Here is a 14913-nt window from a genome sequence, read left to right as displayed (position 1 = left end):
AGAGAGAGAGAAGCTTACTGAGAGGGAGAGAGAGGCTTACTGAGAGGGAGAGAGAGAGGCTTACTGAGAGGGAGAGAGAGGCTTACTGAGAGAGAGAGAGAAGCTTACTAAGAGAGAGAGGCTTACTGATAGGGAGAGAGAGAGGCTTACTGAGAGGGAGAGAGAGGCTTACTGAGAGGGAGAGAGAGAGGCTTACTGAGAGGGAGAGAGAGAGGCTTACTGAGAGGGAGAGAGAGAGGCTTACTGAGAGGGAGAGAGGCTTACTGAGAGGGAGAGAGGTTTACTGAGAGGGAGAGCGGTTTACTGAGAGGAGGGAGAGAGAGGCTTACTGAGAGGGAGAGGGAGAGGCTTACTGAGAGAGAGAGAGAGGCTTACTGAGAGAGAGAGAGAGAGAGGCTTACTGAGAGAGAGAGAGAAGCTTACTGTGAGGGAGAGAGAGAGGCTTACTGAGAGGAGGGAGAGAGAGGCTTACTGAGAGAGAGAGAAGCTTACTGAGAGGGAGAGAGAGGCTTACTGAGAGAGAAGCTTACTGAGAGGGAGAGATAGAGGCTTACAGAGAGAGAGAGAGAGAGAGAAGCTTACTGAGAGGTAGAGAGAGAGGCTTACTGAGAGGGAGATCGAGAGGCTTACTGAGAGGGAGAGAGAGAGGCTTACTGAGAGGGAGAGAGAGGCTTACTGAGAGGGAGAGAGAGGCTTACTGAGAGGAGGGAGAGAGAGGGGGAGAGGCTTACTGAGAGGGAGAGAGAGGCTTACTGAGAGGAGGGAGAGAGAGGCTTACTGAGAGGAGGGAGAGAGAGGCTTACTGATAGGAGGGAGAGAGAGGCTTACTGAGAGGAGGGAGAGAGAGGCTTACTGAGAGAGAGAGAGAAGCTTACTGAGAGAGAGAGGCTTACTGATAGGGAGAGAGAGAGGCTTTCTGAGAAGGAGAGAGAGGCTTACTGAGAGGGAGAGAGAGATGCTTACTGAGAGGGAGAGAGAAATTCCAATTGGCTATACTAAAACTCTTTAACATCATACTTAGCTCTGGCATCTTCCCCAATATTTGGAACCAAGGACTGATCACCCCAATCCACAAAAGTGGAGACAAATTTGACCCCAATAACTACCGTGGAATATGTGTCAACAGTAACCTTGGGAAAATCCTCTGCATTATTATTAACAGCAGACTCGTACATTTCCTCAATGAAAACAATGTACTGAGCAAATGTCAAATTGGCTTTTTACCAAATTACCGTACAACAGACCATGTATTCACCCTGCACACCCTAATTGACAACCAAACAAACCAAAACAAAGGCAAAGTCTTCTCATACTTTGTTGATTTCAAAAAAGCCTTCGACTCAATCTGGCATGAGGGTCTGCTATACAAACCGATGGAAAGTGGTGTTGGGGGTAAAACATACGACATTTTAAATCCATTTACACAAACAACAAGTGTGCGGTTAAAATTGGCAAAAAACACACACATTTCTTCACACAGGGTCGTGGGGTTAGACAGGGATGCAGCTTAAGCCCCACCCTCTTCAACATATATATCAACGAATTGGCGCGGGCACTAGAAAAGTCTGCAGCACCCGGCCTCCCCCTGCTAGAATCCGAAGTCAAATGTCTGCTGTTTGCCGATGATCTGGTGCTTCTGTCACCAACCAAGGAGGGCCTACAGCAGCACCTAGATCTTATGCACAGATTCTGTCAGACCTGGGCCCTGACAGTAAATCTCAGTAAGACCAAAATAATGGTGTTCCAAAAAAGGTCCAGTCACCAGGACCACAAATACAAATTCAATCTAGACACTGTTGCCCTATAGCACACAAAAAACTATACATACCTTGGCCTAAACATCAGCGCCACAGGTAACTTCCACAAAGCTGTGAACGATCTGAGAGACAAGGCAAGAAGGGCATTCTATGCCATCAAAAGAAACATAAATTTCAACATACCAATTAGGATTTGGCTAAAAATACTTGAATCAGTCATAGAGCCCATTGCCCTTTATGGCTGTGAGGTCTGGGGTCCGCTCACCAACCAAGACTTCACAAAATGGGACAAACACCAAATTGAGACTCTGCACGCAGAATTCTGCAAAAATATCCTCCGTGTACAACGTAGAACACCAAATAATGCATGCAGAGCAGAATTAGGCCGATACCCACTAATTATCAAAATCCAGAAAAGAGCCGTTAAATTCTACAACCACCTAAAAGGAAGTGATTCACAAACCTTCCATAACAAAGCCATCACCTACAGAGAGATGAACCTGGAGAAGAGTCCCCTAAGCAAGCTGGTCCTGGGGCTCTGTTCACAAACACAAACACACCCTACAGAGCCCCAGGACAACAGCACAATTAGACCCAACCAAATCATGAGAAAACAAAAAGATAATTACTTGACACATTGGAAAGAATTAACAAAAAAACTGAGCAAACTAGAATGCTATTTGGCCCTAAACAGAGAGTACACAGCGGCAGAATACCTGACCACTGTGACTGACCCAAAATTAAGGAAAGCTTTGACTATGTACAGACTCAGTGAGCATAGCCTTGCTATTGAGAAAGGCCGCCGTAGGCAGACATGGCTCTCAAGAGAAGACAGGCTATGTGCTCACTGCCCACAAAATGAGGTGGAAACTGAGCTGCACTTCCTAACCTCCTGCCCAATGTATGACCATATTAGAGAGACATATTTCCCTCAGATTACACAGATCCACAAAGAATTCGAAAACAAATCCAAATTTGAAAAACTCCCATATCTACTGGGTGAAATTCCACAGTGTGCCATCACAGCAGCAAGATTTGTGACCTGTTGCCACGAGAAAAGGGCAACCAGTGAAGAACACACACCATTGTAAATACAACCCATATTTATGCTTATTTATTTTATCTTGTGTCCTTTAACCATTTGTACATTGTTAAAACACTGTATATATATATATAATATGACATTTGTAATGTCTTTACTGTTTTGAAACCTCTGTATGTGTAATGTTTACTGTTAATTTTTGTTGTTTTTCACTTTATATTTTCACTTTGTATGTTGTCTACCTCACTTGCTTTGGCAATGTTAACACATGTTTCCCATGCCAATAAAGCCCTTGAATTGAATTGAATTGAGAGAGAGGCTTACTGAGAGGGAGAGAGGTTTACTGAGAGGGAGAGAGGTTTACTGAGAGGGAGAGTTGTTTACTGAGAGGAGGGAGAGAGAGGCTTACTGAGAGGGAGAGAGAGAGGATTACTGAGAGAGAGAGAGAGGCTTACTGAGAGAGAGAGGCTTACTGAGAGAGAGAGAGAGAGGCTTACTGAGAGGGAGAGAGAGAGGCTTACTGAGAGGAGGGAGAGAGAGGCTTACTGAGAGGAGGGAGAGAGAGGCTTACTGAGAGAGAGAGAGAGAGAGAGAAGCTTACTGAGAGGGAGAGAGAGGCTTACTGAGAGAGAAGCTTACTGAGAGGGAGAGAGAGAGGCTTACATAGAGAGAGAGAGAGAGAGAGAAGCTTACTGAGAGGTAGAGAGAAGCTTACTGAGGGAGAGAGAGAGGCTTACTGAGGGACAGAGAGAGGCTTACTGAGAGGGAGAGAGAGGCTTACTGAGAGAGAGAGAAGCTTACAGAGAGAGAGAGAGAGAGGCTTACTGAGAGAGAGGGAGAGAGGCTTACTGAGAGGGAGAGAGAGGCTTACTGAGAGAGAGAGAGAAGCTTACTGAGAGAGAGAGAGAGAGGCTTACTGAGAGAGAGAGAGAGGCTTACTGAGAGGGAGAGAGAGAGAGAAGCTTACTGAGAGAGAGAGAGAAGCTTACTGAGAGAGAGAGAGAAGCTTACTGAGAGAGAGAGAGAGGCTTACTGAGAGGGAGAGAGAGGCTTACTGAGAGGGAGAGATAGAGACTTACTGAGAGGGAGAGAGAGAGGCTTACTGAGAGGGAGAGATAGAGACTTACTGAGAGGGAGAGAGAGAGGCTTACTGAGAGGGAGATAGAGAGGCTTACTGAGAGGGAGAGAGAGAGGCTTACTGAGAGGGAGAGAGAGGCTTACTGAGAGGGAGAGAGAGGCTTACTGAGAGGAGGGAGAGAGAGGGGGAGTGGCTTACTGAGAGGAGGGAGAGAGAGGCTTACTGAGAGGGAGAGAGAGAGGCTTACTGAGAGGGAAAGAGGTTTACTGAGAGGGAGAGCGGTTTACTGAGAGGAGGGAGAGAGAGGCTTACTGAGAGGAGGGAGAGAGAGGCTTACTGAGAGGGAGAGAGAGAGGCTTACTGAGAGGGAGAGAGAGAGGCTTACTGAGAGAGAGAGAGAGAGGCTTACTGAGAGAGAGAGAGAGAGATAGGCTTACTGAGAGGAGGGAGAGAGAAGCTTACTGAGATGAGAGAGAGAGAGAGGCTTATTGAGAGGGAGCGAGAGAGGCTTACTGAGAGGAGGGAGAGAGAGGCTTATTGAGAGGAGAGAGAGAGAGGCTTACTGAGAGGAGGGAGAGAGAGGCTTACTGAGAGGAGAGAGGGAGAGAGAGGCTTATTGAGAGGAGAGAGGGAGAGAGAGGCTTACTGAGAGGAGAGAGGGAGAGAGAGGCTTACTGAGAGGAGAGAGAGATAGAGAGAGGCTTACTGAAAGGAGAGAGGGAGAGAGAGGCTTACTGAGAGGAGAGGGGGAGAGAGTGGCTTACTGAGAGGAGAGAGGGAGAGAGAGGCTTACTGAGAGGAGAGGGGGAGAGAGTGGCTTACTGAGAGGAGAGAGGGAGAGAGAGGCTTACTGAGAGGAGAGAGGGAGAGAGAGGCTTACTGAGAGGAGAGGGGGAGAGAGAGAGAGAGGCTTACTGAGAGGAGAGGGGGAGAGAGAGAGAGAGGCTTACTGAGAGGAGGGAGGGAGAGAGATGCATGAAAGGAGGTAGATAAAGGGAGAAATGCAAAGAGAAAAATATAGTAGCGTAAAGAGAGGGAGGGAGTGATGGAGGGACTGAGGTCGAGACATGTAGAGATATGCTGAAGTTCACTGATTGCTGACCTGGGTGTGAAGGAAGGCTGGAGGTTCATATTTCATTCTCTTTCTGCTGGCTGTCAAAACTGTGCCAATAAATGCCTTGTTATGCCTGCCATCTCCATGTCCCTTTCTGTATCTCTCACTCTTTATTTCTGTCTCTCTCTTTTTTGTGTGTGTGTATATATGTGTGTATGTATATATGTATATGTGTGTGTATGTATATGTGTGTGTGTAGCTCTCTCTCTCTCTCACTGCTTGACAGCTTGCTGTAGGTTAACACCACCCACTACCCTATGGTAGCAGCAGCAGTGTTTCCGCACCATTCCCACTCACACCTTCAGTGCTATTAGTGGCTACGCTACCTAGCGTCACAGCTAGCATTACAACACCTCAGCATGTTCCCGGCAACCTGCCTGCCATTTGGCTTGCTGGGTCACTGTGACCAAGTCAGAGTAGTTTGGTGGGGGCTGGTAGACATAGTCCCAGTCCCTTTTCATGTTTGCAACTCAGAGTGTTGAGTTTGACAATTTCAAGTCACCAAGACCTGTACAACTTGATAATAATAGGCCCATTCAGTGGTAGTATTCAGTGGCAGTATTCAGTGGTAGTATTCAGAGGGTAGTATTCAGTGGTAGTATTCAGTGGTAGTATTCGGAGGTAGTATTCAGAGGTAGTATTCAGAGGTAGTATTCAGTGGTAGTATTCAGTGGTAGTATTCGGAGGTAGTATTCAGTGGTAGTATTCAGAGGGTAGTATTCAGTGGTAGTATTCAGAGGTAGTATTCAGTGGTAGTATTCAGAGGTAGTATTCAGTGGTAGTATTCAGAGGTAGTATTCAGTGGTAGTATTCAGAGGTAGTATTCAAGGGACTTTACACTGGACTGAACAGAGGAAGACGAGGGAGTGAGAGAGGTGTAGATAATTTATCCAGATCTGACTATCACAGTGTCTGACATTTACTGCACTGTAGTCAGCCCTGTGGTCAGCCCTGTGGTCAGCCCTGTAGTCAGCCCTGTGGTCAGCCCTGTGGTCAGCCCTGTAGTCAATGAAATAGATGACCAGTGTAATGTCCAGTTTAGGGGACGAGAGGAAGACAGGTGGTCAAGCAGCAGGTTCAACCATGACGGTTGGTAACTTTCCAGTCACTGATACAATGTCCATATCTCCCTGCCTCCACCTTCTTCCAAATTCTTCCAAAGGGCAGAGTTGGGAGGTGACCTACCTCATGTTTCTATGCCCCCTTGCCCATAGTGGGTACTGTGGTCTGTGTGTTGGTCCTGTAGCCTCTAGATGGCCCTCAGTGGGTACTGTGGTCTGTGTGTTTCCCCTGTGTTTCCCCTCTTCTCTTCATCATTCCAGCCGATGTGTGTTCCTCACCAGTGGTGGTTGTTTTGATGTCTTTCCCCTGTAGCCTCTAGATGGCCCTCAGTGGGTTCTGTGGTATGTGTGTTGGTCCTGTAGCCTCTAGATGGCCCTCAGTGGGTACTGTGGTCTGTGTGTTTCCCCTGTAGCCTCTAGATGGCCCTCAGAGTGGGTGCTGTGGTCTGTGTGTTGGTCCTGTAGCCTCTAGATGGCCCTCAGTGGGTACTGTGGTCTGTGTGTTGGTCCTGTAGCCTCTAGATGGCCCTCAGAGTGGGTACTGTGGTCTGTGTGTTGACGCAGAGTGGGTGCTGTGGTCTGTGTGCTGGTCCTGTAGCCTCTAGATGGCCTTCAGAGTGGGTGCTGTGGTCTGTGTGTTGATCCTGTAGCCTCTAGATGGCCCTCAGAGTGGTACTGTGTCTGTGTGTTGGTCCTGTAGCCTCTAGATGGCCCTCAGAGTGGGTACTGTGGTCTGTGTGTTGATCCTGTAGCCTCTAGATGGCCCTCAGAGTGGGTACTGTGGTCTGTGTGATTCCCCTGTAGCCTCTAGATGGCCCTCAGAGTGGGTGCTGTGGTCTGTGTGTTGGTCCTGTAGCCTCTAGATGGCCCTCAGAGTGGGTGCTGTGGTCTGTGTGTTGACGCTGTAGCCTCTAGATGGCCCTCAGAGTGGGTACTGTGGTCTGTGTGTTGGTGCTGTAGCCTCTAGATGGCCCTCGGAGTGGGGGGGGGGGGGTCTGTGTGTTGATGCTGTAGCCTCTAGATGGCCCTCAGAGTGGGTACTGTGGTCTGTGTGTTGGTCCTGTAGCCTCTAGATAGCCCTCAGAGTGGGGGGGGGGGGTATGTGTGTTGATGCTGTAGCCTCTAGATGGCCCTCAGAGTGGGGGGTCTGTGTGTTGGTGCTGTAGCCTCTAGATGGCCCTCGGAGTGGGGGGGGGGTCTGTGTGTTGATGCTGTAGCCTCTAGATGGCCCTCAGAGTGGGGGGGGGTCTGTGTGTTGGTGCTGTAGCCTCTAGATAGCCCTCAGAGTGGGGGTGGGGGGGTCTGTGTGTTGATGCTGTAGCCTCTAGATGGCCCTCAGAGTGGGGGGGTCTGTGTGTTGGTCCTGTAGCCTCTAGATGGCCCTCAGAGTGGAGCTGTGGTCTGTGTGTTGGTCCTGTAGCCTCTAGATGGCCCTCAGAGTGGAGCTGTGGTCTGTGTGTTGGTCCTGTAGCCTCTAGATGGCCCTCAGAGTGGAGCTGTGGTCTGTGTGTTGGTGTTTGCTCACAGAATGTTTGGAATGCCCTGGCAGACGTCATGTGACAGCTCCTGGTGTTTTAGACATCACACTGGGACGGGAGAGGGAACTGACGCCGACACACACACACACACACACACACACACATACTGGTACACACATACTGGTACACACACACACACACACACACACACACACACACATACTGGCCCAGGCACACACTGACATGTTTTTACTGCGTGGGAGGTGGTGAACATTTACTGTTGGGTGTGAAGTTCGTGTTAACTTCAGCAGGAACATTTACTGTTGGGTGTGAAGTTCGTGTTAACTTCAGCAGGAATATTTACTCTTTGGAGTAGAGCCCACAGTGAAGTGTACACTTATTTTGGAGTACCAATTTGCTTGGAAAGAGACACTTTACTCTACACTTGTTGTGGAGAACCTACTTACGTTGAAGTGTGCATTCCTACTTTGAAGTGCACTAAGTATTATGTAAGGCCAAGCATAATCACCTAGCGTAACCTTGGTCTAAATGAAGGTCTCGCAGCAGGACACTGGGCCTCTCACTGGGCAGTCTGTCTTTCAGCTGGGGATGCTGTCTTTCAGCTGGGGATGCTGTCTTTCAGCTGGAGATGCTGTCTTCACAGGAAGTGGGGGGAAATGTCCTCTCATTTATAGTGGACCAGTGGGGTTCAAATGACTAATTAGAGAAAGGTGCCGTTTGCAGCACAGACAGACAGACAGGCTGTAGGAACAGATGAGAGACTGTGGAGAGGGCCATGATCTCAACCATTACTGTGAAGTAACCACTGTGATCACACTGACAGACAGACTGTAGCTGTAGGAACAGATGTCAGAAGAGAGAGAGACTGTGGAGAGGGCCATGATCTCAACCATTACTGTGAAGTAAACATTGTGATCACACTGACAGACAGACAGGCTGTAGGAACAGATGTCAGAAGGGAGAGAGACTGTGGATAGGGCCATGATCTCAACCATTACTGTGAAGTAACCACTGTGATCACACTGACAGACAGACTGTAGCTGTAGGAACAGATGTCAGAAGAGAGAGAGACTGTGGAGAGGGCCATGATCTCAACCATTACTGTGAAGTAACCACTGTGATCACACTGACAGACAGACTGTAGCTGTAGGAACAGATGTCAGAAGAGAGAGAGACTGTGGAGAGGGCCATGATCTCAACCATTACTGTGAAGTAACCACTGTGATCACACTGACAGACAGACAAGCTGTAGGAACAGATGTCAGAAGAGAGAGAGACTGTGGAGAGGGCCATGATCTCAACCATTACTGTGAAGTAAACATTGTGATCACACTGACAGACAGACAGGCTGTAGGAACAGATGTCAGAAGGGAGAGAGACTGTGGATAGGGCCATGATCTCAACCATTACTGTGAAGTAACCACTGTGATCACACTGACAGACAGACTGTAGCTGTAGGAACAGATGTCAGAAGAGAGAGAGACTGTGGAGAGGGCCATGATCTCAACCATTACTGTGAAGTAACCACTGTGATCACACTGACAGACAGACAGGCTGTAGGAACAGATGTCAGAACAGAGAGAGACTGTGGAGAGGGCCATGATCTCAACCATTACTGTGAAGTAACCACTGTGATCACACTGACAGACAGACAGGCTGTAGGAACAGATGTCAGAACAGAGAGAGACTGTGGAGAGGGCCATGATCTCAACCATTACTGTGAAGTAACCACTGTGATCACACTGACAGACAGACAGGCTGTAGGAACAGACGTCAGAAGAGAGAGAGACTGTGGAGAGGGCCATGATCTCAACCATTACTGTGAAGTAAACACTGTGATCACACTGACAGACAGACAGGCTGTAGGAACAGATGTCAGAACAGAGAGAGACTGTGGAGAGGGCCATGATCTCAACCATTACTGTGAAGTAACCACTGTGATCACACTGACAGACAGACAAGCTGTAGGAACAGATGTCAGAAGAGAGAGAGACTGTGGATAGGGCCATGATCTCAACCATTACTGTGAAGTAACCACTGTGATCACACTGACAGACAGACAGGCTGTAGGAACAGATGTCAGAAGAGAGAGAGACTGTGGAGAGGGCCATGATCTCAACCATTACTGTGAAGTAAACACTGTGATCACACTGACAGACAGACTGTAGCTGTAGGAACAGATGTCAGAAGAGAGAGAGACTGTGGAGAGGGCCATGATCTCAACCATTACTGTGAAGTAACCACTGTGATCACACTGACAGACAGACAGGCTGTAGGAACAGATGTCAGAACAGAGAGAGACTGTGGAGAGGGCCATGATCTCAACCATTACTGTGAAGTAACCACTGTGATCACACTGACAGACAGACAGGCTGTAGGAACAGATGTCAGAAGAGAGAGAGACTGTGGATAGGGCCATGATCTCAACCATTACTGTGAAGTAACCACTGTGATCACACTGACAGACAGACAGGCTGTAGGAACAGATGTCAGAAGAGAGAGAGACTGTGGAGAGGGCCATGATCTCAACCATTACTGTGAAGTAAACACTGTGATCACACTGACAGACAGACAGGCTGTAGGAACAGATGTCAGAAGAGAGAGAGACTGTGGAGAGGGCCATGATCTCAACCATTACTTTGAAGTAACCACTGTGATCACACTGACAGACAGACAAGCTGTAGGAACAGATGTCAGAAGAGAGAGAGACTGTGGAGAGGGCCATGATCTCAACCATTACTGTGAAGTAACCACTGTGATCACACTGACAGACAGACAGGCTGTAGGAACAGATGTCAGAACAGAGAGAGACTGTGGAGAGGGCCATGATCTCAACCATTACTGTGAAGTAACCACTGTGATCACACTGACAGACAGACAGGCTGTAGGAACAGATGTCAGAACAGAGAGAGACTGTGGAGAGGGCCATGATCTCAACCATTACTGTGAAGTAACCACTGTGATCACACTGACAGACAGACAAGCTGTAGGAACAGATGTCAGAAGAGAGAGAGACTGTGGAGAGGGCCATGATCTCAACCATTACTGTGAAGTAACCACTGTGATCACACTGACAGACAGACAAGCTGTAGGAACAGATGTCAGAAGAGAGAGAGACTGTGGAGAGGGCCATGATCTCAACCATTACTGTGAAGTAACCACTGTGATCACACTGACAGACAGACAGGCTGTAGGAACAGATGTCAGAAGAGAGAGAGACTGTGGAGAGGGCCATGATCTCAACCATTACTGTGAAGTAACCACTGTGATCACACTGACAGACAGACAGGCTGTAGGAACAGATGTCAGAACAGAGAGAGACTGTGGAGAGGGCCATGATCTCAACCATTACTGTGAAGTAACCACTGTGATCACACTGACAGACAGACAGGCTGTAGGAACAGATGTCAGAACAGAGAGAGACTGTGGAGAGGGCCATGATCTCAACCATTACTGTGAAGTAACCACTGTGATCACACTGACAGACAGACAGACTGTAGGAACAGATGTCAGAAGAGAGAGAGACTGTGGATAGGGCCATGATCTCAACCATTACTGTGAAGTAACCACTGTGATCACACTGACAGACAGACAGGCTGTAGGAACAGATGTCAGAAGAGAGAGAGACTGTGGAGAGGGCCATGATCTCAACCATTACTGTGAAGTAAACACTGTGATCACACTGACAGACAGACAGGCTGTAGGAACAGATGTCAGAAGAGAGAGAGACTGTGGAGAGGGCCATGATCTCAACCATTACTTTGAAGTAACCACTGTGATCACACTGACAGACAGACAAGCTGTAGGAACAGATGTCAGAAGAGAGAGAGACTGTGGAGAGGGCCATGATCTCAACCATTACTGTGAAGTAACCACTGTGATCACACTGACAGACAGACAGGCTGTAGGAACAGATGTCAGAAGAGAGAGAGACTGTGGAGAGGGCCATGATCTCAACCATTACTGTGAAGTAACCACTGTGATCACACTGACAGACAGACAGGCTGTAGGAACAGATGTCAGAAGAGAGAGAGACTGTGGAGAGGGCCATGATCTCAACCATTACTGTGAAGTAACCACTGTGATCACACTGACAGACAGACAAGCTGTAGGAACAGATGTCAGAAGAGAGAGAGACTGTGGAGAGGGCCATGATCTCAACCATTACTGTGAAGTAACCACTGTGATCACACTGACAGACAGACAGGCTGTAGGAACAGATGTCAGAAGAGAGAGAGACTGTGGAGAGGGCCATGATCTCAACCATTACTGTGAAGTAACCACTGTGATCACACTGACAGACAGACAGCACTTTGGAAACAGACGAGGAGGGATTGTAGCCAGGAGGAGCCATCAGTACGACTGTTATGATGATTTCCAGCATTGATCAAAGTAAGAAATGAAATGGGGGACAATCTCTCTGCACATTTGTGTCATTCGTCACGTAACGATGTCATGTTTCTTGCTGGAGACACAGATCATTGACAATGTATGTGACTGAAAACGGACATCTGTGGCCAATATGGCTGGGTGCTGTGTCGTTGACGCTACGGTAACCATGACAACAGACAGTAGAATACTGCAGGTCACAGACACTCCACAATGGTGACATATCCCCCCGGGGAATTATTACAAACCTCATGTTAAATGACTGACATGGATTCAGTCCAAGACACATTGTAGAGCAGTGCACTAGACAGCCTACAATACGCCTTTTAAAGACATTTTCTCTGACGTTTGCAGAGATCGCATCCACGGTAAACACAACCGTCAGCTAAAGTATAAATTAATTTTAAAAGCCTGATATAGTAGCCTGCTCTATAACGAGCCTTTGATTGAATCCTGGCCTGTTGCCTAACACAGAACCAAAAATCTTTCCTCTTGGTCTAACTAGGCGAAACAGTGACACCATGTGGCTAGTTATAATACTGCACGCAGAGTTACGTTTAAATGAACAGTATGTGAGAGAATTGAGTTTTAGTGCAACTAGTAATCCTATCCAAGATCCACAATGCCTTCTAACCATTGGATCTGGAATGAACTTGTTAAAGCTTTTTTCTTGTTTTATCACTCATTTTACCTCTGCAGATTGTGTTTGCAGAATATCACTGTAAGCAACACTGCGTTTCATACTCATACCGCTTATTCTAACACATCTGAAGACTGTTGCCACTTCCTAAATTCCCCCGAGGGTTTCAAATCTACGATGATTCAAACGCAGTGTTATCTCACGACTGTTTGAGAAGTGAGTTGGTAATACCTATTAATGGGGGACTAAAGATCCAGCCAAGATTCTTTATGGAAACAGACCATAGAACACCCGGCAGACCTGACAGTTTCAGTTTATCAGTTTATGTTCTTGAGTCAGTGTAGTTTACATTACGTTAAGTGATGATCTCATCTGATTCTTGATCAGCACGCCGGGGTACTTTCCACCCTGGTTACAGGGAGGAACAGTACACTTAACCTCGATCGAGGTGCCTAACACCAACATGGTGTTTATGACCACATACTGTACATTGTGTTTGGAAGGAACAGCTTTGGCCTGAGGCATTTATACACACCTATTTTCCCAACGTTCCTGTGTGTAAAAAAAAATTAAAATCCAAGGTAAAAAAAACACATGAATAAACACATTAAATTCAATGTGGGTGTTGAGCTAATGCCCTGCACCTGGAAGTCATTTTATTACACAATAACATTTGGTGTACTCAGGGCCGACCCAAGGCATAAGTGACATAAGCGGTCACTTAGAACCACGGCCAAATGTATTCAAATTTAGGAACTCAGTCGGGGTCTCAACATACTGTTGAGATTTAGAATAGTAGAATACACCAAGGTTTAGTTTCAAATGTGGTTGTCAATGTGGTTGTCAATGCGGTTGTCAATGCGGTTGTCAATGCGGTTGTCAATGCGGTTGTCAATGCGGTTGTCAATGCGGTTGTCAATGCGGTTGTCAATTTGGTTGTCAATGTGGTTGTCAATTTGGTTGTCAATGCGGTTGTCAATGCGGTTGTCAATTTGGTTGTCAATGTGGTTGTCAATTTGGTTGTCAATTTGGTTGTCAATTTGGTTGTCAATTTGGCTGTCAATTTGGCTGTCAATTTGGTTGTCAATTTGGTTGTCAATTTGGTTGTCAATGTGGTTGTCAATGTGGTTGTCAATTTGGTTGTCAATGTGGTTGTCAATGTGGTTGTCCATCAGTAGTTTTCCTCTTGTTATGTCAGTCACTCACAGACACTCAATTAGCCATGTCAGGAAACATTTTTTTTTGTTGGTAAAATAGTCTAATGGCCAGCTATCTAAACTTGTAGTAATCATGGCCAAATTACCGACCAGGCACGAAGGGCACGTGCCCAGGGGCCCTGACCTCCATGTGGCCCCCATTGGTTATGATTAATTAATGGGATAACAGAAAGGTGTCACGTTAGTTTTTTCTCGCAAACATCCTTTCTGAATTTAAAAGTAATCCAAGAAGTAATCATCTAGTTTTTTTCCAAAGTATCTGTAACCTGATTACAATATTTTTTGCTGGTGCTTTTAAAGGCCAGACATCAACTTTCATTCTTCTCTTCCCTCTTCCCCCTCAACCTCCTTCACGAGAAGTGTTCGCACTCTCACTTATGGGGGGGGGGGGGGGGGAACCATGGCAACCACATCATCACATCTGATGTTTTTGATAGGTATTACCAAAAGTGTGACACAGACACACACACACACACACACACACACACACACACACACACACACACACACACACACACACACACACACACACACACACACACACAGTTACAGAACTGATACTTTTAGCACATCATGTAACAAGAGAAACTGATAATGGATAGCTGAAGGTTCATCTCCACTCAAGGACATTACATCACCACAGCTGAACCATGTTGAGTTCATCCCAACTCAAGGACATTACATCACCACAGCTGAACCATGGTGAGTTCATCCCAACTCAAGGACATTACATCACCACAGCTGAACCATGGTGGGCTCATCAACACTCAAGAACATTACATCACCACAGCTGAACCATGGTGAGTTCATCCCAACTCAAGGACATTACATCACCACAGCTGAACCAAGGTGAGTTCATCAACACTCAAGGACATTACATCACCACAGCTGAACCATGGTGGGCTCATCAACACTCAAGAACATTACATCACCACAGCTGAACCATGGTGAGTTCATCCCAACTCAAGGACATTACATCACCACAGCTGAACCATGGTGAGTTCATCCCAACTCAAGGACATTACATCACCACAGCTGCTCACACTGAGAATTTCACAAGACAGTGGGTCATTTAGGGTCACAGGCATCTGGTCCAGAAGGGTTGTTTTACTGTAT

General features: G+C 47.0%; 1 protein-coding gene across 1 annotated transcript; it reads right to left on the bottom strand.

The window, feature by feature from the left end:
* Positions 1–13398: 13398 nt before the first annotated feature.
* LOC139385792 (glycosyltransferase-like protein gnt13) lies at positions 13399–13752 on the bottom strand. Its single transcript, XM_071131039.1, has one exon. The coding sequence runs from the start codon at positions 13750–13752 to the stop codon at positions 13399–13401; it is 354 nt and encodes a 117-aa protein (XP_070987140.1).
* Positions 13753–14913: the final 1161 nt, after the last annotated feature.

The sequence above is a fragment of the Oncorhynchus clarkii genome, chromosome 27, assembly GCF_045791955.1.
Source record: "Oncorhynchus clarkii lewisi isolate Uvic-CL-2024 chromosome 27, UVic_Ocla_1.0, whole genome shotgun sequence".
NCBI lineage: Eukaryota > Metazoa > Chordata > Actinopteri > Salmoniformes > Salmonidae > Oncorhynchus > Oncorhynchus clarkii.
The sequence above is the reverse complement of the archived record's forward strand: the minus strand, read 5'-3'. Positions and strand labels throughout refer to the sequence as shown.